General features: G+C 41.8%; 1 protein-coding gene across 1 annotated transcript in view; it reads left to right on the top strand.

Annotated features, from left to right (window-relative positions):
- The window catches only part of tnrc6c2 (trinucleotide repeat containing adaptor 6C2), a 46,991-nt gene extending 25,163 nt beyond the window's left edge, over positions 1-21,828 (top strand). Inside the window, exons 4-20 of the mRNA XM_038276662.1 lie at positions 7,625-10,117; positions 11,327-11,521; positions 11,862-12,028; positions 12,206-12,283; positions 12,901-13,119; positions 13,221-13,367; positions 13,949-14,068; positions 14,175-14,258; positions 14,397-14,631; positions 14,719-14,883; positions 16,832-17,008; positions 17,139-17,288; positions 17,598-17,708; positions 19,331-19,549; positions 19,882-19,955; positions 20,051-20,190; positions 20,272-21,828. Coding sequence (XP_038132590.1) covers positions 7,625-10,117; positions 11,327-11,521; positions 11,862-12,028; positions 12,206-12,283; positions 12,901-13,119; positions 13,221-13,367; positions 13,949-14,068; positions 14,175-14,258; positions 14,397-14,631; positions 14,719-14,883; positions 16,832-17,008; positions 17,139-17,288; positions 17,598-17,708; positions 19,331-19,549; positions 19,882-19,955; positions 20,051-20,190; positions 20,272-20,665 — 5,168 coding nt within the window. The 3' untranslated portion in view covers positions 20,666-21,828. The remainder of the gene's footprint in view (positions 1-7,624; positions 10,118-11,326; positions 11,522-11,861; positions 12,029-12,205; positions 12,284-12,900; positions 13,120-13,220; positions 13,368-13,948; positions 14,069-14,174; positions 14,259-14,396; positions 14,632-14,718; positions 14,884-16,831; positions 17,009-17,138; positions 17,289-17,597; positions 17,709-19,330; positions 19,550-19,881; positions 19,956-20,050; positions 20,191-20,271) is intronic.
- The last annotated feature ends 4,348 nt before the right edge of the window (positions 21,829-26,176 follow it).

Here is a 26,176-nt window from a genome sequence, read left to right as displayed (position 1 = left end):
ACTAGGCCATCCAGGGTCTGTTGAATTTACTGTTCTTTTTTATAATTCTTCAAGAATTTACCCCTAAAATCCTTTTGATATTCATCAAACATTCCGTTTAGGACTATTTTGCTAATCGATTAAACTGCAGATTATTTTTTATTAATAATCGGATAGCAAAAGATTCCTTAAAGAAGACTTTTTGCAAAATTAAACCAGGTGAAACCGAAACATTTTCACTTGACAGACAACGATTTTTATCTTATATGCAAATAATATGTAGTTTTTTTTTTGTTTTGTTTTGTTTTTTTTTTGTACAATTTTGGTAGAATTACTAATCTAAGCTAAAGCCATGTTTTAGAACCTTAACACTCCAGTTAACAAAAATCCGGTTGGTTAAATTATAAAATGCAATTTACAAATAGCAGAGGCAATCACCCACATTACATTTTACCATAGTAAGATCCTGACTTTCTTGCTCCAGCCCTTTAGGTGGCCGTATTAAGCTTAAAGTGGGTCTGCCGCCACATAGAAAGAAAGAGTGAGTTGCAGTTAGGAATCAGATCCACATAGCAACCTGAAGTGCATACTTCCAGTTAATTAGGACATTATTAATAAAGTCCTGAAACAATGGACTCTGGACAGACAAGCTTTTAAGGTTCTGAAAACATGAATACTTGGAGTGAAATGTCTACATGCTTGTAGTTATTGCAATGGAAAATCTAAATAAAAGCACAGTTGCAAAATTGGTTAAATTGCAATAATTATTTTAATTTTTAATCAAATATAAAATATTAGTGCATATCCACTGTCATACATTAGTTTCTTATACCTCTAACAATCTAAATCAGGGGTGGGCAATTCCAGTTCCTGGGGGCCGGTATCCTGCAACTTTTAGATCCATCCTTGGTCCAACACACCTGAATCAAATGGCTGAGTTACCTCCTCAGTATGCAGTTGGTTCCTGCAGAGTCCTCCCAATTATCTGAGCACTTGATTCAGGTGCGTTGAACCCAAGGCACATCTAAAAGTTGCAGGATACCGGCCCCCAGGAACTGGAATTGCCCACCCCTGATCTAAATGGATGTGAGTTTGTTTTGTGCCACGGTGAGGAACTGAAACAACAGATCACTATAATATATGGACTCCAGTTTATGGCCGTTATATAACTTACCGTATTTTCACGACTATAAGGCGCACTTAAACTTCTTTTTTTTTCCTCAAAATGTGCGGTGCGCCCTTTGGTGCGGTGCGCCTTATGTGTGTTGTAACTGCGACTTTTGAGACCACCTCATTGAGGAGATGATGAAAGAGTGGCTGAATGTAAGGAGACCAGGTGTTTTTTTCCACTCATCACCATCGCTGTTAATATGTAACTCCATGCGTGCCCATCTCACAGCTGATGTGAAAAACATGGGGAAACAAATTAACCCTGTGCTCGCTGTTCAACCGCTGGACATCGGTGTGAACCGGACCCAGCAGGTGCAGCAGAAGCAGCGAGTTTACATGCAAAGTCAATGGTTGACGCGCGTATAGGTGCAGCAAAAGGTCCTGCAGCGCGTTTTGAGCTGCAGGTGCAGCGCGTCGGGAGCGCGCCGCCAACGCGCTGCTGCTGCTCGAGATGGAAAAATTGAAGTTTTGCTGCTGGACGCGCCGCATCAACCAATCAGAGAAGCTGATCTGGGAGCTGACAGCGAGACAGACACAGCGCTCTGATGACATATGATATTAACGCAAATGAAACGGGCTGTGGAGATGATGAAAGGCAGGTGTATGTGAGGAGACCAGGTGCTTTTTTCCACGCATCACCATCGCTGCGTGCCCATCTCACAGCCGATGTGAAAAAAAAAGATGAATCAAATGAACGCTGTGCTCGCTGTTATCCCGGGGGGTCTGACAAAGGAACTTCAACCGCTCGACATCGGTGTGAAAGCGGCCGTTCAAAGTAAGGCTGTGAGCGGCGTGGGAGCGATGGATGACAGACGGAGAGCACAGTTTCAGGATAAGTGGAAGGCAGCGCCGGGCAAGTTACGCCACCGTTTGCGGATGGATTGTAGATGCTTGGACTAAAGTGTCTGCTGGCTCTGTTGTTCAAGCTTTCGCAAAAGCAGGCATTATTTCTGAGGAGCCGCGCGGCACGGAAAGTGACTGACAGCGAAGAATGGGAAATTGGCATGTCTGATTTAGCGCAGCTGTTTAATTCAGAAACAGAGGATGATGACTTTGATGGGTTTGATTAATACTTTGTAATAAATACATGAATAAAGCACAAACATACTCAGTTTTGCTCCCGCTCTATTTTTCTACCTGAAAACTTAATTCAACAGCAGCCTCTGGGCGCGTCTCCTCCTCTTCACCGCAGCGGCTGGCAGGTGTTTTTTCATCTAAATAATCTAAATCTTGCAGCTATATTTGCTGTGATCAGTGGGAATAAAGTAGTTTTAATATGTTTTTAAGTGAGAAAGGCCACCTGAAAACTTAATTGCAGTCAGTTCATCCAGATTATCTATTTCTGTCGGAGGCGCTCAGACCCCCACATACCAGCGGTACACCGACAGTAAATCCCTTCAACAGCAGCCTCACACGGCGGCTGGCAGGTGTTTTTCATCTAAATAATTTACAGTGCAGGCACCAGGATACCGGCAATAAAAGCGAACATATTCCGTCGGCAGGTTTCAGGATTTTAAGTTAATTTAGGAGTAATCACAGCGCTGTGTCATCTGCGATGTGTCTGTCTCATGGCCAGCACGCAGGTTTGATTAATTTGTAATAAATACATGAATAAAGCACAGTCATACTCAGTTTTGGGCCCGCTGTATTTTTAAAATACGCAGTAGAGCTATTTAAAGGTAGTAGAGGACATGTACCTGTATATAAAAAATGCGCCCTATAGTCCGGTGTGCCTTATGTGTGTGTTAAATACAGAAATGGGACACATAACTGAGACTGCGCCTTTTAGTACGGTGCGCCTTATGGTCGTGAAAATACGGTATATTGAAGTAGATGGCCTTTGATGTTACATTATAATCAGGTCATTCTGAAAAGGTCACATTTGGACTGATCCTTACTGTGATCGCAGCTCTTTTTTATGATGTATCAATAGAATATGAACTTTCTAATCCTCAAACAAAGAGGCAGCATGTTTTTTTCAGAGATTTGTGTATTTCCATCCTGAAGGATGTTCATCTGGCTGGCGGCATGCATTGTCAGCTCTGTACCATCTAGTCTCTACTTCCCTCAGGGACTTCATTAAGCCAGAACCTGTACAGCTGAGGCCCACATTGTCCCTCTAGATCATTTCCTACTCCTGCTGCCAAACATCTATCTTTGTCTTTCACTTTCTATCCTACATATCTTTCTACTGTGCAAACCTGCTATTTCCTTCCCATTACACGACAGTCTAGTCACAAAAGAAATGTAAACATTTCTTACCAAAAAACAATGTAGCATTTTTTAGTATTTATACATACAGCATAAATCAGTGCAGAACTGTCAATGTTAAAAGCCATACTGTCAATTACTGCTACATCTATTAATTCTTATAAAATGTAATCAAAGTGTTTTTGTAATTTATACTTTTACTTGCAAATTCCTGTTTCTCTGTTTTATTAAATATAACATGACACAAAGCTTCTTAACCAAACTTTTCAGCTGTAATTATAACAGAAATAATTAAAATAACAAAATTCTGCTGGTATTCAAACAACCAAAACTCTTTGGTTACAAGGATCTATTATTCATCCATAAACCTACTGGTTATTTAGGTTTTTTATGTCCTCAATGTTTGGTGTTAAGATGAGAGTAAACCTTTTGACAAAAAGCAGTCTGGTTTATTGTGAGTTCGAGGTTTAATATGAAACAAAGGATAAATATGTCTAAAATCCACGGATGGATGGGAGATCTGTCAGGTTGTGGGTCAGATTCCCTTTCACGGTCTCTTGGATTCTTGTTAGCTTTATGGCACCATGTTGGCTTTCACATCACAGGACATTTGACGTAAAAATCTGAAAAAAGAAAACTTTGGCAATCGTGTTTCATTCAGTCATGTAATGATCCAAGAAAAATGGCTACTTAAACAATTATTAAGCATAGATCCTGAATAAACAAAAACCTGGTGGCCTAAACCAAGTCTGGAATTTGGAATTATAGTGGACAGAAGAAGGGGTGGAACCACAGCCATAATAAGAGCCTGTTTCCCACCAAACATTGACTTATTGTTGTTGTGAGGATGCTGGGATAATTTGTAAACAATGGCGGCGTTGATCCAATTAGCCTCTGCTGTCTTTCTTTTACCAGCCTACATGTCCTACATGTCCTTCCTGTCCTCCTCTCTCCGTAACATGGATATTTTTAGAGCTTCTCTTTATTGTCATATTTCCTTGCAGCTCTAGCACCACAACCGGGTTTCAAATAACTAACAATTAATAATTATCTCTGGATAACTTCATAGTAAAATGAGCTTCTCTTGCTCTCATTTTGCTGTCGCTGCTATGAAAGAGTCTCTCCTTTGTGGGCTGCAGTGCTAATTGAAGACAGAGTGAAATATTTAGTGACAGTTTTGAACAGATGAAAGATACGAGGGAAAGCCTGTAGAGTCAGAAGTGTCCTCTTCTTTTGTTGTTGTTTTTCTTGATTGAGAGTGCCCAATGAGAGTCTGCACACACACGCGCTCACACCAGTCTTGTTTCATTGCTTTTCCAGGATGGGAAAATATCCTCTGTCAGGACAGGAATAGAATGCAATATAAATAAAGCCGGAGGGAGTCGATAGATGGGAGAGGAGAGACCCGGCCAAAGCAGTGTTGGTGGGAGGGACGAAGCGAGACGGGTGAGGGAGGGAGAGAGGAAGGAAGGTGTGGAGGAGGTGGGATGGGGGTTGTTTCATGCCGCGCAAGAGCTGTGCAACTTCTTGGCAGCATTTCAGAAATGAGCCTCAGAAGCTTGGCGAGCCGAGCAGACATATTGAGACAAGGATGGTCGCTGCGTTGCCTGAAACCTAGCTGTGTTCAGGATGGTTGGGAGGCACCTCTCTACAGGTATTTGGTTGCTGTGTCTCCTCTTTTTTTTCCTGTCTGTGTTTTCTGCTTCTCTCTGTCTATTCTTTGTTTTTTTTTTCGGCAGCTTGTATCTACATAGTCTGGATGAGGACTTTTTAACCATTGCAGATGCAACAACAGTGCAATTTGAGTGCTCAGTTTTGAGATCATTGCGTTTATCATTGCGAGCGAGATGCGTGCCTTCGAAGCAGTAGAGGAGCTGCAGACAGTAGATCAGAGGCTTTTTGGCTCTCATTCAGCACTGAGAAAATGGCGGTCCTGCACTTTTACAGCAGAGAGACACCACAGAACGACAGCGCTGTGTGTCAGAAACACAGTGCCCTCTTTTCCCCCCCTCCTTCCTTGCTCTCTCTCTACATCCTTTCTCCTTTCTATGTAGTGACGACTGATGTGGTAAGCTTGAAAACAGGAGGTGTCACACAAATATTGTCACATCCCCCATCCAGTTGTGACATAGTTACTGTATTTGTATGCAAACTGTGTGCTTGTGAAGGGGGAATGTAAACAAGAACCGATATAGCATGAGGATTGGATCAAAATAATGAAGCAAGGCTGCGTTAGCTTCATCATCACATCTCTGATGTTCCAAAATAAAGCTAGAAGTTTTCCAGATGGGTGGCAGCAGAGAAAAAGACAGGTTTCCCCAGTGATGTTGTAGCGAGGGTGTAAAGAAGTGGTGCGTCAGGATAAGTAAAGGTCATGGCTTTGCAGTTTGGAGTTAATAAGCCAAAGATGAGCAAGCTCTAAGAACTCGTCTTTGAATAAATCTGACTTGGAACTAGGATATGAGAGCTCTTCTGTGGGGATGTAGGTGGTGCTTTACCTTGTTAAGATGGAATAATTTGAATGATTAGGTTTAAAGCTCTTGAAGGACTACTTCTATTGAATCTTATCATGCTAGAATCATTTTCTCAATTTAGAAGGAAATCGTTTATATATATATATATATATATATATCTGTAAATATGGATTTATGTTGGTACTGTATTGTCATTTCAAGTTCAAATGTTTAATTTAGAAGTCCTGTTCTGATTGGTGTAGAATTTTTGCCCAAATACACAACTTTGACACTTTTCACAATTGATTTGGAAAACTTTTTATATTTATTTCTGTGCCCTGCTTAGAGACTCGTAGATCCATTTACTGTTTATGATATGTACCGGATCTTTGAAAGATAACACCCACAGCATCACAGATCTTCCCCCATACTTATTATTACTTCCTATATTCCTCCTTTTATGGCTGCATCATTATTTTGCTAATCATTTAATCTGTTGATTTAAATGTTTGTATTAATTGATTTTATGATCAGGTGCTTTATGGGAGATTTATTTTTTTTACAGAATCACTTGAAGCTAAAACTGTGCCACTTCAGGAGATTGGGCGGTGTAGTTTAGTGACAAGGATTTAAATCTTTAGTGCAACATTTATGCTTTGGTACAGTTTTGGCTTAAAGATTCATCTGACCGGTTACTTTAAGCAAATAGCATGTATTGGAGACGATTTTCTCCACTTAACAACTAAGCAATTGCTGAAGTTATTGATTATGTCAATACTCAATTTATTGTGATTAATCCAATTAATTGTTTGGGCCCCAATGCACGAAGTGGGGTATTGGTGGCTCCCAAGATGCAATGCTTTGTTGTGCTCTCAAAATGTGAGCTTCGAGAAGATGTATGTTTAGCTCCCTTCCCATGTAAAATGTCAATTATGGATCGATTAAAAAGATTCAGTGACATACATCTTAAAAGAAATTGCTGGGTATTGAAATAATTGTGCCAGTGTTGAATTGCAGAAAAAGGATTTTCTCAACTTCTTCTTCACTACAAAGTTGTTTTTTGCAAATAAAACCAAAACCTACACTCGTGCTTGATAGTATACTTACTCTTCCATTAATGAAAATTATAAATTAACACTAGTAAGTGAAATAACACAAAGCCGAAAAATATTGAAAAAAAATATTGATTTCAAAATTTTGTTTAAACCTTGCTCATGAACAGTGAATAGTTTTATTTATATATATATAAATTCAGAAGCAATGTCATGATTTCCATTTTTCTATTATTTTTCTATTATTATTCTATTGTTTATTTTACTGGCAGCTGATTTTATTTTCTGCCTTTAATGGAAGAGTATGTGAACTTTAAGCACAAATGTATATCAAGATGTATTTCTTAATTTCAATTGAAACATAATTTTTAAATTGATATAAACAAAAAAGAAAGCCTCAAGGTCTGCCAATAACACAACTCACTGTGTGACATTTTAGAAATATTTACATTGGAGAAACATACCACATAGAACTACATAAAACCCAAAACGTAAGACAACACCGTATTTATATATTGAAATAACTTAACTGTGTTTAAAAGTCATATTACAGTTGATGAATAAAACTGAATTGTGATATTTACCGATATCAAATTATTGTCCATCTCTATACCAAATGCAGTTAAAGACAAATGCCATTTAGAAGTAAACAGCTTAGATGCTTAAATGGTATTCTGTACATATTGTGAAATCATGTCTCTCTACCTTCTTCACTCATTGTTTTTTTTTTTCTCTCTCTCTCTCTCTCTCCATGTATAGTACTGCCCCCGCATAGTGGCCAATTAACGCAGTATGATAACCCCTGCTGGGGTAACCTGCCAGCCAACAGAAGTGCCACAAGTGCTGCATCTTCCACCAGTTCCAGTGGCTGGGATCCACTAATTATTGACCAGAAGGACTCAGCGGCTTGGCCTTCTATTACCCTCAGTCAGAGCCAGGCTTCTCCAGTAGGATGCCCTTTGGACACTGACCCTGGTCACCTGACCACCAGCAGCAGTAGTTCAAGCAGTAGTTGTAGTGCAGTGAGTATGGCCACAGGAGCCAATAGTCAGACAGGCCACTTCCCTGCCAACCACCTTAACAGTAAAGCCAACAGTGGTCCTAGCCCTGTCAATCATACTGGAACCAGCATGCTCTCAAGCCAGGTTTCAACCAATCGCAGTTGGGGATCTGGCCCAGGACCTTCACATTACTCCCCTCAGTCCTCAGTGGGTAATGAAGGAAAGTGTGACAGCCCAGTGGGAGGAGGTGGCAGCAGGGGCTGGGGTTCCTCTTCGTCATCCTCCACCAACAATTTTAACTTGAACCTAAACCCTAATGCCAACCCATCAGCATGGCCCATGTTGGGGCATGATGGAGGAGGTACAGGGGCAGGCAGCTCAGGTGGAGCCAACGCCATTTCATCTCCTCAACCTACACCTAATCTCTGTAACCCTCCTGGCCCCCCACCAACCCAAACCAGTGCCTGTTCTGGAGTCAACAATAACAGCAAGTCTTCGGGGATTGGCAGTGCATGGGGTACCATAACGACTTCTGAGGAGTCGCACCTCACTCCTTCCACGAATGTGTCTTTCAGTTCTGAACCTCAAAACCTTAAAACTGATGGACCAAATCAGACTAAAAAACATGAACCTCCGAGCCCGATCCAAAACTTGTCTGGTTGGGGCAACTCCTCTGTTGGCATGGGTTCTATGGGGCAGTCTCAGCTGGCGGGTTCACAGGTCAACGGGGAAGATGGCAACTCTTTGTGGGGTAACAGTGGCAATACAAAGCCAACTTCATCAAAGGAAGTACCTGGCTGGGACTCTGCTTTGGTCAATGTGGGGGGTGGTGCCCGAAACTCTGGAGGCTGGGGCGAACAGTCCAGTGGAGACTGGGGGAAACAGCACAGTGAAGAGGCGCAGGGAGGCTGGGATGCTCCCAGCTCTCCTCCCCAGGACTCACAAGCCAATACTTGGAACAGAGCTGCGAGCACAGCTGGTGCCAGTGAAGGAAGCAGTGACAGCACGGAGGGATTTCCCCGACGAAGGGATGGCCCAACAAGGGAGAAAGTGGTTCCTTTGCTCCCTGCCCAGGATCTGGACCCCAGAGTGCTCTGCAACACCGGTTGGGGACAGACCCCTGTACGCCAGCACACAACATGGGACATGGATGACTCGAAACGCAAGAACGATGCTGGCGCTGAATCATGGGGCTCTGGTCCTGCTGCTTCAACCGATGTCCAGGGACCCTCAAACACTAACAAGGCCCCCACTCAGAGGTCTGATTCTGGGAATAAAAATGATGTGCCTAGTTCACAGGGACCTTCTGGTTGGGGTGGCAGCATGGCAGCTTCACATACACCCAGCTCTGGTTGGGGAGACCCACCCACCACCGTAAAACACCCAACAGGGCCTAGTGGATGGGGTAACCCTCCAACAGGAGGCCCTACCAACAGCATACCCAAGAGCGGTACTAAGTCTTGGGGGGAGGAGAAATCATCTGGATGGGATGATTCACACAGCAAGTCAGCAACCCAGGGCTGGGGTGAGCAACCCAAAACATCAAACTCCTGGGGCAGCAGTGGAGGAAGCAATAACTCTGGGGACTGGGGAGAACCTGAGGAGAGTAAAAAGTGTTCATCTGGACCCGACTGGGCAGGAGAGTCAGGAAACTGGAAGGAAAACAAAAGAGAATGGGGAATTTCTACTTCCGGACATGGAGGTTCTGCAGCTGGAAGCAGTGGAGGCTGGGGAGATTCTGCACCACAGCGCCCATGCGGACCCCCTCAAGGCTGGATGGGCAAGCCCCAGGATGGGCCAAATAGTACTAGTGGAGGGGGGGCTATGGGCTCTTGGGGTGGTCAGGGCTCTGTGAAGCCGGGTGCCAGCTTGGGTGGTGCTAAGAAAGAAGCGTCAAATGAGCCGACAGGCTGGGAAGAGCCCTCTCCACCTTCAATCCGTCGCAAAATGGAGATAGATGACGGGACCTCGGCCTGGGGCGACCCCGGTGCTTACAATAAGGCCGTCAACCTGTGGGATAGGAACAACCCGGGGATGGTCCAAGCTAAAGTTACAACAGCAGGCAATAACCCTCCAAATTCTGGCAACAACCATACTCATGCTCACAATCACTCCTATCACGGGCCACCTGCACCTCTACAGAACCATAGCCCAAACACTCCAAACCCAGGCCCTAGCAGTGGGCCAATGGAACCTGCAGTACAACACCAATCTGGGATGCCTCACATCAGGGGTCCTCTCATAGCTCAAGGTAAGATAGCGATAATATTTTACAATTTCCTACAGTGAAACTTAGCTAGACTCACCAGCGCTAACTTATTCTGACATATTTCTCTGCTTAGATGTCTTGTCTCTTTTGTTATTCGACATGCCAAACATGAAAGCGGTTTAGGTAGTCAGCACTGTGCACCCTTAAGCTCCAATCTGTTGATCCACTTAAGGTAAAATCTTGACCTAGATTGCTCTGCTAGGATTTACTCCTGATCAGAGAGGCACTGGTGGCTCTTGCGGTTAAACCTGCTCTTCATGATTAAAAACATAATTTTATCAATAGCCGGTCGAATCCAAGAAGAGTTTACAATATGCAACGTGAAAATTTATTGGAACTGTTTGTATGGAAGCTGCAGTCTGTCAATAAGTTGAGTAGAAGGAGGTGACACAGGCTCCCAAGACGCCAACTAAGGGCAGATGCTCCCTGCTGTTTCCCATTAGAACCTACCAGCTGTTACTGCTGGTAAATATACCTCATATCAGACACTTTTATTTGTTTCCTAACATAAGAATTTATTAAAAACAAAGAACAATTCTTATGTTCATAACAGAATGTCAGGATAGAATAAGACCATGTATTTCTGTAGGTCTGTGTAGCTTTCTGGCAAAACATAGCAGAAGGTTGAATGTTAACTATAATTTAGGAGCAGCTTTTAGAACCTGACCTTTCCCTAGCGGGAGAGCTAAGTTGGGCCTGGCATTGCTGCAGGTATAGCAGCAGAGCCATGCTACTCATGCCAAAACTCACTGGGACGAGCCAGATCCTAAACGGGCCCTGCCTACTTCTGTCCACAGTTCTGCTCAGCCCAGCCGTCTTCTACCTCCCTGCAGGCCTGTTTGGCACCACTCTTACCAAAAGATACGTGTCTGACAGCCTTAAGCAGACACTCCTGTTGCTTTTAATAAATAATAAGGATGCGAAAAATATATAACTCGTGTAATTTCCATGAATCTTAAAAAAGCTTATAAAGGAATTTTAAAGGTTTGATTGAGATTCTGACATTGAGTTTAGCATCACATAAATGGAGAATGGTAGCCCAATGTCTCAATGCAAGGACTCCAGAAATCTACAGAAAATCTTTCATTATTTACACTATGAGAGTTCTAAGAAGCATGTAATCTGTCAACATGTTTGGCGACTTTTGTTGAGTTTCCCGTTGATGAGCTCCTGTCCTTGTGTGACCTCCAGGTTGGGGAGAGCTTTCCAGCTCACACACAAAATCTGAGAGCTCTTGGGGAGAGCCTGTGCCCTCTCCAGTCAGCGTGGATAATGGCACATCTGCTTGGGGCAAACCCACTGGGAGCCCAGGGGGCTGGGGAGACGGCAACCCAGACAATTACAGCAGGAGCAACCCAGCAATGACGGCAGCACCTGGAAAACCTGGTAAAAAACAAAAAAAACAAATCTGCATACCTGATCCTGCTTAATATTACTGAAGAGTAATCTTCTTCACTGCTGATATGTTGCAAGAAAATCAAGAGTTGTTCCTGTGGTTAGTCAAGGACATCAGTATGATGCAAGGGCAGCCTACTTATAAAGCTACAGTGACCCCATGTGGCTGATTATGTCAAATGATCATGTTGCTATCAATAGTAAAGTTAAATTTTACTAATTTACAATTTCGTTTTCTACAAACAATCCCATATTTGAATCCAATTTGATTTCATGTTTGTGTTTTATAATCTAAAGTTGGAATTTGAATTTTCTGTTGCTTGCTTTCCAGCCTCCAAACCTATGCAAGATGGATGGGGAGGAGGAGGTGAAGAGCTCAGCCTTTCAGGGGGTCAGTGGGATTCTGAGGAGGGAGACATGTGGAACAGCACAGCCTCCCAGGAGAGCAACTCTTCCTGTAACTCCTGGGGAAATTCCTCCAAAAAAGTCCCACCAAAAGTACGAAGCTGTTAATTACAAGATTGTAACATGTTCGCACATATATGCATGGTTTTTCCTTTAGAAATCATTTTAGTTTTTACCATTTTGTTAATACATTGTGCAAAGTTTGTTATGCTCCTTTATGATATCTTTATTTCTTAGTGTTTATATTTTTTTGTTTATTTTTAACTTCAGGTGAAGATACCAGGGAAACAGGAAGATGCCTGGATCATGAAACAGCTCATCAAACAGCTCACAGACATGGGCTTTCCTGTAAGTTAAATTGATTAATCATTAAGAATTTAGCAAATCAAACTTTTATAAGGTGTAACGTCAGGCCTCTTCTACACAATCATTGGTTGTTCAAATTATTTAACTTTTGGCAAAACGGTTGCAATTGAAAAATCTCAGCTGATGAGAGTATAGCCGTTAGTCCTATTCCTTAAAACCTGTGAAAATCAAAGTAAACTTTTCAGCCTGAAGCAGAAAACTTGCAACAACTAAACCATATCTTTCAACCTAGATAGTAGTGGAAGAATATGAAAGACTCCTTTGCTTCTTTTTTTATTATAGAACAGGTTTTTAAGTTATTTATGATACATGTGGTCAGGATTTGTGTTGGTCTCACACATGAAATTCTAATAAACAAGAACAGGGTTAATGATGTAGTATGGCAACATAGAAAAAGGCAAAGGAGTGTGAGGACATCAAGAAAACGCTGCAAGAAAAACCCTCATCACTCATTCATTACATGTTTTTTATACTCGTGCTCTAAAGGTTCATTAAAACACTTCTTTTAAATGTTTAGTGGATGAAGGTGGTTGATATGCTGCACTTGTTTGTGTCTCAGCTGCAGTACTGATTGTTTTTTGTTTGTTTATTTTTTTCAGAGGGATCCAGCAGAGGAGGCTTTGCGGAGCAACAATATGAACTTGGATCAGGCTATGAGTTCCCTGCTGGAGAAGAAGACAGAGATCGACAAGCGCGGGATGGCGATTGGCAGCCATGACTACAACAACGGGCTCATCAACAAGCCCATGAGCTGCCCCCGTCCTCCGCTTCTTTCCAAAGACCCCTCAGCAGATCCTCGCCTGCCCTTCATTGATAAGGTGATAACCTTTAATATGTGTGTTAATAGGCAGGAATTATCGTGTGAGGATCTTAAGGATTAAACCTGACAGGATTGTTGGATTTTATTGTTTCCCTAAAGATGCAGAGTGGAATGTTTGGTGGAGGTGGAGCAGCACAAGCCCGGGCCATGCAGCAACCGCAGCCGCCTCCTCAGCCACCAGTGCCGTCTCTCAGCTCCTCTCAGCCTAGTCTACGTGCTCAAGTGCCTCAGTTTCTCTCCCCTCAGGTACAGTCACACCTGGAGAAACATTTACATCTATATGTGCCCTGATTCATGCTTCGCTACATCAGCTACACTCGCTCATTCAACTGAACATGAAAGGTTCTGCAGAGGAAATGATGGAAGTTGGGATTGTTGCCTTTTTAGCATCATTAAAGCTGAAGTCTGTAAGTTTTTAAAAATCACTTTTTTGTCATATTGGCTAAAACTGTCCCTATGCCCAGACAGCAGTACATGTGCCTGTATATAGGCACTGCCTGTATTTCAATCTGGAAAGAATAATTCGGGAGTGTCAATCACAGCTCACACACGCTGAATCCCCCCCCCCCCTTCTGGTCGCATGCGGTAGCCGCGCAGATGCTGTGAGAGGGGTGGAGCTTGGAGGTGGGGCATGAGTGAAGCAGAGAGGGTGGGGGAGTGGAGTGAAACCTGTTTTTCTACAAATTTTCAGTCGAAGTTTGCTCTCTTCTCAATGTTACAGACTGCAGCTTTAATAAGGTTTTTATTGGTGTCTATGCATTGAACATGTAAACTTAAAAAACTTCTCAATTTCATAAAGGTCTTGTCTGTCTAATGTTCCTCGACAGGTTCAAGCACAGCTCTTACAGTTTGCAGCAAAAAACATTGGTCTGAATCCTGCACTTTTAACCTCACCAATAAACCCTCAACACATGACCCTTCTGAACCAACTTTACCAGCTGCAACTGGTGAGTGTATTAACGTTTAATCGCATCACGCTTAAAGGCTCTCCTATGTGCCATTTCATCTGTTATGAGGTTAAGATGATCAGACCTTTTTGTGTTCCCTCCACAGGCATACCAGCGTTTACAGATTCAACAGCAAATGTTGCAGGCACAGCGTAATGTTTCTGGCCCCATTCGGCAACAAGAGCAGCAAGTAAGATTTTCTGCAAAGAAGTGTCCTTTTTTGGGGTCCTAAAATCATAGAAATATATTCATTTGACAGGATATTTTCCACTATTCTTATGTTGACAGTTTCATATTTTAGATGCTAACTGTTTCCGTCTTATCACAGGTTACACGTACAATCAATAACATGCAGCAGCAGATCCAGCAGCACCAACGTCAGCTGGCCCAGGCTCTGCTCATGAAGCAGCAGCAACAGCAGCCCTCCCACTCAGGCCTGCATCCTGGTGGGGCCAAAACTCCTCTGGATTCCTACTCTGGTCACCCCCAGACTCCACTCCTCTCTGACCTGCAGACCAAAGAGCCGCAGTCATCTCCCAGCCCCTACAGCCCCTATGCTCTTTGTGAGTGTTTAAAAACCTAATTCTGGGATTCTGACAGAGAAAAGGTTTTACAGCAGCTTTTTTTTTTTTTTTTCCATGTGCCTTCAGCTGGACTGAATCCAAATATGAATCACAACTGTATGGATGTGGGTGGTCTTCCTCTGAAGGACCCACCTTTACCGCAGTCCCGGCTGTCACAGTGGACACATCCAAACTCCATCGAAAGTCTCTCTGGAAATTCTTCTCCTCTTGAGCCCAACCTGGGAAAACATGGTAAGAGAAAATATTAGTGTGCATTTATTTTGACATCAGTGAAGCACTTCAAAATAAAAGCTTTCAACTGGAGCCAGATTTTTAAACAGAAATCTGTTTAAACTCAATGATTTTTTAAAAATGCTTCCTGTATTAGTTATATGTTGTTCTTCAAAGTTACAGGAAAGTATCAGAGCTTAGATTTGGCATATAGATTAATCTGAGAGGACTTTTTGAAATACCAACAATGACATCTGCTAGCCTTGATCTTATTGCGGTTATAAAATATTCTTAATTATCCAGTTACTAATCACAGATTATATGAATGTTATTTTTTTCCTTTAATTATAGGCATTTATTTGTACTTCCTGTTTTTTTTAGTAAAAGTTGGACTGTAAGGAAGAAAATTAAAAGGCAGGAACGAAAATAGAAATAATTCATATTTACTTTGTTAATTCAGGAAAACTTTGTGGCTGATGTTTTTCATAGTACTTAATTCTACATTATAATTTAAACGTAAAAATAACTTTAAAGCAGCATAGTGTACATTAAGGGTGTGCAAAATAATCGTCAAATCGATGAATCGTGATTCTAATTTTTGTGATCTACTGAATCGATTCTTGAAGGCAAGAATCGATTATTTAAAAAAAAAAAATGAACAAATAAAATACATTAATGGTTGGCGCACATCAATCAAACCAAGTGGAATACAACTTCCAGTCCAGCAGATGTCGCTGCGGATGTGTTGACGCCTGCTGCTTTGTGTCATAAGCATGTCCGGACTGATTATCCTCATTTTGTTATTTTAAGTTTGATGAATCCTAAGATCTTTTTGTTGGTGTGTCCATGCCAGTAATAGTAATATTTCTGTCCAGTATTTGTTTTCATTGCAACACCTCCTAAAGTAATTTCAATAAATACAGCTATGTATGAATTCAGTTGCTTTCAGTTATGTATCAATTGAAGACACTATCCAGATCACACCCAGCCAGTCAGCCACTGGTAAGGGCTGTATCTTTTTCTTACAGTGTTCAGTGAAAATATCACAATGCATCGCAATATTTCAAGTATCGTGATGCATCGTGATAGAATCGCATCGTGGCATGTGAATCGTGATTCGAATCGAATCGTGACTTCTTTGCCAATACCCACCCCTAGTGTACATTACAGATCTTTTGCAGAAGTTTGCCACCCTCTGGCGTCAAGTTGTTATGACATCAGTGCTGTGTACAGGCATGGGGGAGGAAAAAGGAAAAGCTTTTGTTTAGAGGTATAATGTAATCTGAGGTAATAAAGTTACAAATATTGGGGTTATTTTGAACAGAGCATCTAAACCTTTCTAGCAAGAAGAGGTTCCTCCTTGATAAAAGTTTCCCCAATATTTACTCGCCTTATTCTGTCCCCAGTCAGACTCCTCTTCCATCCCTTTTGTTGCACTAAACAGAAGTTTTATTTTCCTAAAATAAGTTGAGTGTGTAGAATGAGACAGAGCAGCAGCTGACATCCAGGCGCACGCTATAAGGATCTGATCCGGCTGAACTAATCGAGCCTATAGAGGCGACTGCAGTAAACGGTGCCCTTATAGTGCCTGGCATTTTACATGGCAGGCACTATAAGGGCTTGTATTAAAAAAAAAAACTTTTAGACTTGTGCAATGCACCTTTACGTATTAGGAAATGGATTATTTGAATTAAACCAACATATCTCTAAATCTAGCTGATTTTATTTTAGGGTCTTATAGCATAAGTAAAGTTCTAACTTTAAAATGTTTTCATAAAAACACTACAATTCTAAAAAAATGTATATTTTTAATTATATTAGTTCATATACATTTTAAACTTAGTCCATTAGAGAATTTGAGTAAAAACCAGATATAAAGATGGTTACTTATTATAAAGCTAAAAACAAGTTGTTTCTGTTATATTTCAAATTGTAATATTCTAGCTTCATATTATCATGTATTTCCCAGGCGCCAACCTCGGCCCACCTGGAAAGCCCCCTCAGATGGACGACTCGTACAATCCCTACAATCTAATATCCAGTTCAGAGTCTCCCAGCAGCCCCCTGGTTCCTCCAGAGAGCTGGGGTCCGGGCAAGAACAGCAGCGATAAGATGGCCAATGGGACCAATATCAACTGGCCTCCAGGTGGGAAACAGCTGGAGGAAGTCCTGCTGTTTTATATTCCTAACCAGTTTGGCAGCTTTCTTTGTTAATAGACTCAAACGGTCAGCACAAATGTTCTTTTTTAGCTATTTCTGTGTTTCTTTTGGTTTAGAGTTTTGTCCTGGTGTACCTTGGAAAGGTCTGCAGAATATCGACCCGGAGACAGACCCCAATGTAACTCCAGGCAGCGTCCCCAGTGGACCTACTATCAACACCAACATCCAAGATGTCAACCGTTACCTCCTCCGGGACAGGAGTGGAAGTAAGACTTGAGAACCAACTGCTTACAATATTTGAAATGAAAGGGAAAAAAAAAAAAAACTTTTTGGGTATATATATTCAAAGATAGTAAAACGTTATAAATGGCAGCTTCCATCAGAAAATCCTGCTTCTTCTTTCCGTGTTCTTCATTTTCCTACCTTTAATTTCTGCTATATCCATCGTCACCTGCAAGCTGACGCTTTTCTGAGTGAAAATTTTTTCTGTATGTTTTTTTCTTTATACCATTTTCTCTCTTTGCTACGTTTTCTTTGTGTTTGTCTTTCTGTTTGTGTTGCTGGCATCGCTTTAGGCTCCTCTCCCACCTCATCTCAGAGCGAGGCTCTGCCTCCGTCCACCGATTGGCCAGTCAGTGCCTACACTAGCTCTTTCAGTCTTTCCTCCTCGGAGATGGACGACGCAGGTACATTGTTTATCCAAAACCTCTTTTCCTGTCACATTGCAGTAACTGAATCCCTGCAGACAGGCTTCACTCTGATCTTTTTCACATTTTGCCACCTTACAACCACCACATTAGTTTGCATTTGCACAGGAAGCTGCTGGAGGAAGCGGCTTTGGAGCCAGCAGCTGAACCAAGTCCAACGGCAAATCTGATACGACTTTAAATTAATGTTCAAATGTGCTTAAAATTAGCTTAAGCTTGAACACTTTTAGGCTCAAAGCTGTTGGGAACAGTTTTACAGTATCTCTGTTATTGGAGTAAAATAAAGTTTTCTACATTAATGCATTCAGTGCTTAGATTTTATTTTAAAAAATAAGCAAACTTTGCATAATTCACCTTATCTTTTCATAATGATGCATTACTTTGTCAGCACACTGTAAAGTGACATGTGAAAAAGTTAAGAGGGTCCTATTACGTCATTGTCACATATAGACCTCCACCCACATCATTCATATCACCTCTCTACATGGCCTCCTTCTTTTCTTGAATTTTATTCAGAGCAAATTTCCTGTCGAGTGTCCATCTAAATGTGTTTGTTCTCTGAAACAGTGAGGATTTTACAGTGTTGATTCTCTGTGTTTAAAAAGTCAGCGACTGACTGAGCAAACAGTAGCAGCTATAGAACAGTTTCTATAGAAGTTTCTCATCAACCTGTCAGTGCAGCATCACTGCCGGTCTGTTATAAACTGTGTTTCTAATCAGAGGAAACGAAAGCGCTCCTATGCAGTTATTTGGCTACGTATTGTCTGAAAAATCATCTAAAATTGTCTTCCTTGTGTCCTACACCCTTCTTTCCTTATTGCTTTCGTCCCTTAATTCTTCACTTTCCTTGAATCTTGTTTTCCTCCTATTTTTCTTTCCTTCCTACCCTGGTGTTGCTTCTTCCATGTGTCCTTCTTTTCATATTTTTTTTTTCTTCTTCCTTTGGTCCTACCTCCCTTTCTCTCTTCTGCACTACATCCTTCCCTTTTATGTGTCCTTTCATTTCTTTACTTCATTCCTTGTCTCATTTCTGTTTCTTCCTGGTCTCCTTTTCTTCCTTCCACCAAGCTGACTTTCTCCTTGTCTTCTCCTTCCTTGCTCCCTTGTATCCTTTACACCTTCTATTTTTTTTTTTCAGATTTTCCAGGTTCATTATTCAAAACCTGCCAGCCTATGAAGTGAAATTATAACAATCTTAAATATTTGAAAAATAACATATAATCAGATATAGGATGTGTGAAAATGTGAGTCTTTGGAGATGAAGATTATTTTTGAGTATATAAAAAAGACATGAAGTAGGTGTAAGAGCTTAGACTACTGGCACCTTTTTCCCACCTATAGATCATGTTCTGTCAAATTCTTTGCCTATTGTCCCCCATTTTTATCCAAGGTAAAGGTAAAATGACAAGATTTCAGGTGAAAAATATAGTCTCCTGATGCCATTTCTTTGACCTGGTATTGCTAGAGGTTTTTCGAAGGTCCAGCACCATGGAGGTATATTTAGTCAGATGTTGTGGTTTCCCTTTAAAGACCGGGATGCAGATTGTCTTCCAGCCATCTGGTTTTGTAAACCAACCACCTCCTTCTTCTTCTCCATCCAGGCAAACTGTCAGAGATGAAATCAACCTGGTCTCCAGGTCCCATCTCTCACAGCCAGGCGTCTCTGTCCCACGAGCTTTGGAAGGTCCCCCAGGGTCCACGGAGCAGCACCACAGCTCCTTCCCGCCCCCCGCCCGGCCTCACTAACACAAAGCCCTCCTCCACCTGGGGCGGGAACTCTCTGGGTTTGGCCCAAGGATGGAGCAGCTCCTACAGCACAGGTAGAGCTACACTACACTGCAGGGTTTTTTTTTTACTAGCAACACTCCTGGAGATGTTCTGTTGTTTTTCTACAGTAACGACGTGCATGATAAGATACACTAGAAGAGTGAGAGATACTTTTATGTGGCTTTAACCACCTCATTTGGTTTGGAGTTCAGTGTGGGCGGGTCTTCAAGGGAGTGGTACTCTTGAAAATAAATGGATGACTTGTGTTTGAACACTTTCAACTGACTTTAGAGCGATTTTATCGACTCCACCCCATTGTTTCACAAGAACCTGAGAAGTTTGATCCTCCCTGTAAGCTTTCTGCTGCTGCCTCTCTCTCCCACAGCAGGTACCACATGGAGTCCTGACAGCTCCACCAGGACCAGTAGCTGGCTGGTTCTCAGGAACCTAACTCCACAGGTAACCGTTTCCTCTCAGGACTTGTCTCTCCTCTTTTCGTTGGAGCATTAGCTCACTAATCATACGGCATGATTTTTTTTTTAAACTGTCCCCAGATTGACGGTTCCACTCTGCGGACACTGTGCATGCAGCACGGCCCCCTCATCACCTTCCACCTCAACCTGACACAGGGAAACGCTGTGGTCCGGTACAGCTCCAAGGATGAAGCCGCCAAAGCTCAGAAGTCCCTGCACATGTATGTTTCCCTGAACTTTACGGTATTAAGAGTTGTTCATTTTAGGGAATTTAACCCTTGATCTTTTGTGTCTTCACCCAGGTGTGTGCTGGGAAACACCACCATTTTAGCAGAGTTTGCCGGGGAAGAGGAGGTGAATCGCTTCTTTGCACAGGGCCAGTCGCTCGGAGGAACGACAAGCTGGCAGGCCACCCCTGGAACCAATCAGACCAGGATGGGCGGAGCCGGATCTGGAGTGGCTCACCCCATTGGTCACTCACCCCACTGGAACAACAATAACAACAGCGGCGGCGGAAATAGCGGCGGGCTCGGAGCAGGCGGGACAAAAACAGGAGGGGAGTTGCTTTGGGGAGGTGTTCAGCAGTATTCCAGCCTGTGGGGACCTCCGAGCGGGGAGGAAGGACGAGTCATGGGGAGCCCCACACCAATCAATACGCTGCTGCCTGGAGACCTGCTGAGTGGAGAATCCATGTAGGAGGAAAACTGACAAAGAGGAGCAAAAAGCCCTGCAAATCAATGTGGAGATAATCAAGTGTGGATGTGAAGAAACAGAGAGACGAGAGGAGGACAACGCTTCATATTCGCTGCTTGGCTTTGTCCACCTCCTCTGCTCTTTTTGTGTTAAAACAACATTTCAGTTGCAGTTTTTTTATGTGACTTTGGAGCCCAGTGTTATCAAAAAGGAAAAAAATGTTTTCTTGAAACAAACGGGGAAGACGCTGGTTTAAACCAACTTGAGTTAAACTGACATGGCAACAAGCTGCCATCTTTAAACTGGCAATCATCATGCACCTCAGAGATCCATGAAGAAAGGCATCATTCCCAAAGTAAAAAAAAAAAACACTCAACCCTTCAATCAGAGTGGTTGTCACACTGTCAGCTGGTCCAGACCCGTCATTTGTTTCTCTCAGCACTAATATTAGCCTTAAACCGTTTCCTGCCCTGCTATCCACGCTCACTCTTGACTCGGTAAAGAAGCTTATGGAGAACTTGCACACCCTTATTTCTGAGCCAGTGAAACCTGAGTGGAAAGTACATGCTGCTGCAGCTCACAACTTCAGTGCATTTTTATTCTTTTGCAGTCGAATCGAGTTCCCCAAACACAACGCTCAAAGGGAATGATGCAACTTTGTTCGCCTTGTTCAAGCCATTTATTTTTGTAGTATTTTTTTATGAGTTGTCTTCTAGAAACCATTGAAAGCAAAGCTTAGAAACAATGTCTGTCAGTTGTATGGTGGGAGGATGTACATATGACGATTATGAACCACTGCTAATACAAAGGAGCTGTTGGAGACAAACACTTTGATGCACCTCAGCCCATCACTGGGCTTTTCATTGTTTTTGTTTTTCTACAGTTTGGTCTCAGACTGTCTCAGCGACATTTTGGGAGAAGTAAAAACCTCAAACGAGTTCCTTCCCCTCCGCCGCACGCCCACTCCACCTGCAAACTCATTATTTCAAGCGACGTGCAATATAAGCCAGAGACTCTACCGTCCAAGCACCGTATGACTGAAAGCAGACTGTAAGGGAAGAGTGAACTGCGAACACTTTATCTGCTCTCGGAAAGAGGAAAAAAAAAACTGCCACTACTACCCTTTATCTCCCCTTACAGAGAGTGTGAACTCAGGAGAGTAGCAAGCTGGTCTTCAACCATTTTCTGTCCAAGACACAAGGACTTCGATAACAAAGCACTTCTTCAGCCAGCCACCTCTCCATAAGACTTGTGTGTGTGATTTTATGTGTGTGTTTGTGTGGGAAGAAGGCAACAAACCAAATTAAGAAGAGCTTGTTTTCTTTCCCCCTCACCCAGAAGACAAGGTCACTTTTTTAAAAGTAAAATGAGGCAAAGACTTGTGAATAGGTGGTCTGTTATAGCACTTAATAATGCCAACGATCAGAAGAAAGGAGAAGCAACACTGGCTAATATAAACTGCAAAAGCAAAAGACTTTAAAGCAATCTGCGCAGTGGCTTCTCTGTGTACTTATTTTTTAAATTGACTTGGATGTGAACTTTGTTGTTTTGTTTTTGTTTTTTTTCCTTCTTGTCAGCGGGACCAGAGGATGTCAAACACGGTAGCAAAGTGAAGGAAAATGCAAAGAAAACTCAAAAGCGCTCATCCTCACCTTCTTTTATCTAAGTAAACATCACTGTTAACATTGCAACTTGGAGAAATTCTTCGCCTTGGTGTCTGGGAATGCTCAGCTGGATGCGGCAGGGAGGATCGCCACCTCGTCTTTCACTTTTTTATGTTTTTTTTGCGTTTGGAGTTTCCTGCCAACTGATGTGATAATGTGGCCACTGAGTGCCTGCCTGCTGCAGAGAGCAGATCTGCAGCAGCTCCTCACCTTTCCCTCCCTGCTGCCATCTTATCCTCTTTCCTACGGATCCCTCCTCCGCCTCCACCTTCACTCTTGGAGGAGCTTAGAAATTACTACTACTGCTACGTCAGAGCCTGTCCTCAGCAAGCACCACTTCCACTGTCTGTCTTTCTCCTGCAAACATCACTTTAGTCAGAGATCAAGTCAATCGATGAGGGTTTTTTGTAGGGGGGGGTTGCTATGATGCGTTTATTTTATTGCCTGTGTATGCTGAAGTTATTTGACGACAGTTTCTGATAGGCATGGGTTGGTAGGAGACGCTTGAGGTGCGAAAAATACCTTAGTTTTAAATATCAAGGTTTGATTGAAAATGTGTGGAAAGAAAATTTATAACATGATCCAAATGCTTTTATTTCAAACAAAAAGCAACAATAAGTCCTAGTGCTTCTGAAACGTTTATATCTTATGGCCATATTTATAATTTAGGGCTACACAATATTAAGAAAACATCAAACATTTTAACTGTTAAATGTGATCAGTTTAAAACGGCTCATAAAACTGTTTCAGTTTTTCCATCTCTGTTAAAATCTAGTTATTAAAACTGATCAGCTGGTGATTATACTTTACTGGGGGGTTAATTTCACTATACTTTAACTCTAAAAACCTACCTCTCTGGGTTAGTGAATGTGTCCATGTTCACTGCAAAAAAAATGTTTTTACCCTTAATTTAATTAGCTAAATAAGATGATCTGCCAATGGAATGAGTGTTTTTTTCCCCTTAAAATAAGATAATTAGATATTATATATTAGATTATATGCACTAGAAACAAGACAATGCAATTGTTTTTTTCTTATTTTAAGTGCAATTTATCTTGTTCCATTGGCAAAGTGTCTTACCTCCTCAATTCAAGAAAAATGCACTTATATAAAGAAAAAAATCACTTATTTAGATTTCCATTTTTTGCACGCCGTCTATCCAGAAGAGAAGAAGGGATGATCAACTTGATTTGGTACGCAGCACTGTCCCAGAAATATGGGCTGCAACACAAAGACTCCTAAAAGTTAAAATACGTCACAAGTTTCACCATTGAAGAAAATTTCCAAGCAGCAAAGCTTTTTATTCGTCTAAGAAAGTGAGAGAAATCATTAGCAACATTCAGCCAGCTGGTGGCGGTGTGCAGCATCAACCAATGGGAGAGGAAAGGCTAAGAAAAAGTCAATCTACTTTCTCTGAAATCAAAAAGGATGTTTTTGTTAGCTTTTAAAACTCTGGTATACCTTGTTACTGGAATCCAGCCCATGCCTAGTTTCTGATTGTTTATGGGGATCATTTCATTTTTTAATACTGGTCTTAATGCAGTGTTCAGCATCCCTCCTGACCCTTCCTGCCGCCTGTGGAGCAGAACCAGCGAGCAGTTTTGAAAGCGTGATCCCACCTGCTCGCAGTCGGCCTGCTCTGGTTGGGCATCACTCACGTCGAACTCTGGGATCGCTCTGTCACTCTTAGAGCCACCTTGACTGACAGTGAGACTCCCATTTCTATGCAAACCACAAAAGGAGGTGTTTGTCCAAAAACCCATCCTCTACATCTGCCAGTCTCCTCTTATCTCACAACTTGTTCTACCAGGCAGCTTCTTCTGAAACCTCACTGGGTTTAAATGTAGAGGACACTGAAAGAGACTCTGCCTCGCTTAGATCGACACTAAACTTTGCGTTGGCCGTCGCTCCTTCAGTTCGGTGCCAACTGGATTGCTGGTGTCTGCTTCCACTTTCTTGCATTTTCTATGTTTGATGAGAGGATCCATGGAGCAGAAGGGCAGGAGAGATGATGATGTCTATGAGGAATAGTGGGCTGGAATATTTTTAGCAGTAGGAGGGTGGAGGGAGGTCCCTGTATGTGTCTGTGCACTGTTTATGGGTCACATCGGGTACATATCTTTAAAAACCAAAAATATGATTTTGTTCTTTTTATCATAAATTTTCACAAAAACGAGAAACAATAAAAAAAACAAAAGAATAGACTGCGCACTAAGAAGCTGAGACACACCTCATGTTTGGTACCAAGTCTTAAAAAACAAAAAAACAAAAAAAACTTTGAACTTTGGGGACTTGCCCTCTTCCAGAGTCGCCTTGGACGAGCATCGTTCAACAAAAAGAACAATCACTTTCTGCCTGTGCTGTTTGTTTGTGAGATTGTTCCTGAAAACCTGCATTAATGAACTCCACACTGGACTTAAATCATGGAGCTGGTGTTGAAGTCGAGGAGGGAGGGGGGAGTCAGAGGGTCACCTCTCAGATGTGGATTTCTCGGCGCAGCACCAGCACTGAGAGCCTCTCCCACTCCCTCACCTGCACTCTTATCTACCTGTAAAGTGTCAGAAATCAGATGCTCTCCCTACCTTTTACTTCTTTTTTTTTTCAAAGGCAACTGGAGCTCGAGTTCAACCTGCTTCATAATCACAGATCAGGCACGAGTCTGAGCAGGGACCCAAGAAATCAAGGACAGGAGGTTGAATATGCACATGCTAGCTCATACCCAGTACACAACCAAGAGTACATAATGGATGTGTGGCTAGACTTGACCTGTTCTCCCCACTTTTACACCCTTTTCTTTATCCCTTCCCATTTATGTTTCCCAGAAAATGAGATCAAAAACATATCAGAGTAATACAGAATAATGAGAACAAATACTTGAATCAAAAAGAAGCGCCAACAATGTATGTAATGTGAACACTTTTTTATCGTTTTTTTGTTTTGTTTTTGTCTGATTCATACACTTCAGAGATTTTTGACAGCTTCTGTTCAGAGTTACTCAAATGTGAACTGTTTAAAAGCAAAGGTGGATTATAAAGGCAAATGTTACATCTTGTTTCAGAGTGTTTGCACAAGGCTGCTTGTACTGTATGAATGAATGTCTGTCAGGTGTAGAAATCGCGTACAGGTGCACCTCGGTACATTTAAAAGGACGCCAGAGCTAAATTATTTCTGTATTTTGAATCAGATTTATTACAGAGTGATTTATTTCAGGCAGTTCTTATAACGATCTCAATTGGATTTAAGTTTAGACTTTGACTAGGCCCCTTCTAGGCTGCCTTTTTGTGCTATTTGGATGCTCTGTTGTTAACTGAAGTCCCTAAAATATCTTTTTACATCTGAAGACTGATATCAGTGACTTTTTTTAAAAGATAGAGTTATGATTTTCTTGCTTTGAGATTTTTCTAGCCTATTGTAAGTCATTATTTATTGAATTTGAACTCAGCTTCCAAAAGGTGATTATAAAAGGTCCTAAATTAAAAGGATCGGTGATCACTCTTTCACATGGGGTCAGGTTGCTTTACTTTTTTTTGTTACTTTGATGTATAAACCCATGGTTATGCTCAGTGTACCTTTGATTGCTGGTAAAACTATTTTGAACTTTAGTAGCAAAAAGGGAGAAACCAAATTTATAAAGGGAGCAAATATGTTTTATAGCTGCTGAAATGATGCAAGAATATTAAACAGAAAGTTTAGTGGAAGGAAGAAGGTGTAAGATACAATTTGGAATAATGATCTTAAAGTCGTAATGACCAAAACTACCAGAAATAATTGCTTAAAAATACATCACTGTATGCAATAAATCTGTTATTTTATTAGATTTTTTTCATAATTTACTGAAATAAAGTTTTGA

The sequence above is a fragment of the Cyprinodon tularosa genome, unplaced genomic scaffold (assembly GCF_016077235.1).
Source record: "Cyprinodon tularosa strain WSP-4 unplaced genomic scaffold, ASM1607723v1 ctg126, whole genome shotgun sequence".
NCBI lineage: Eukaryota > Metazoa > Chordata > Actinopteri > Cyprinodontiformes > Cyprinodontidae > Cyprinodon > Cyprinodon tularosa.
The sequence above is the reverse complement of the archived record's forward strand: the minus strand, read 5'-3'. Positions and strand labels throughout refer to the sequence as shown.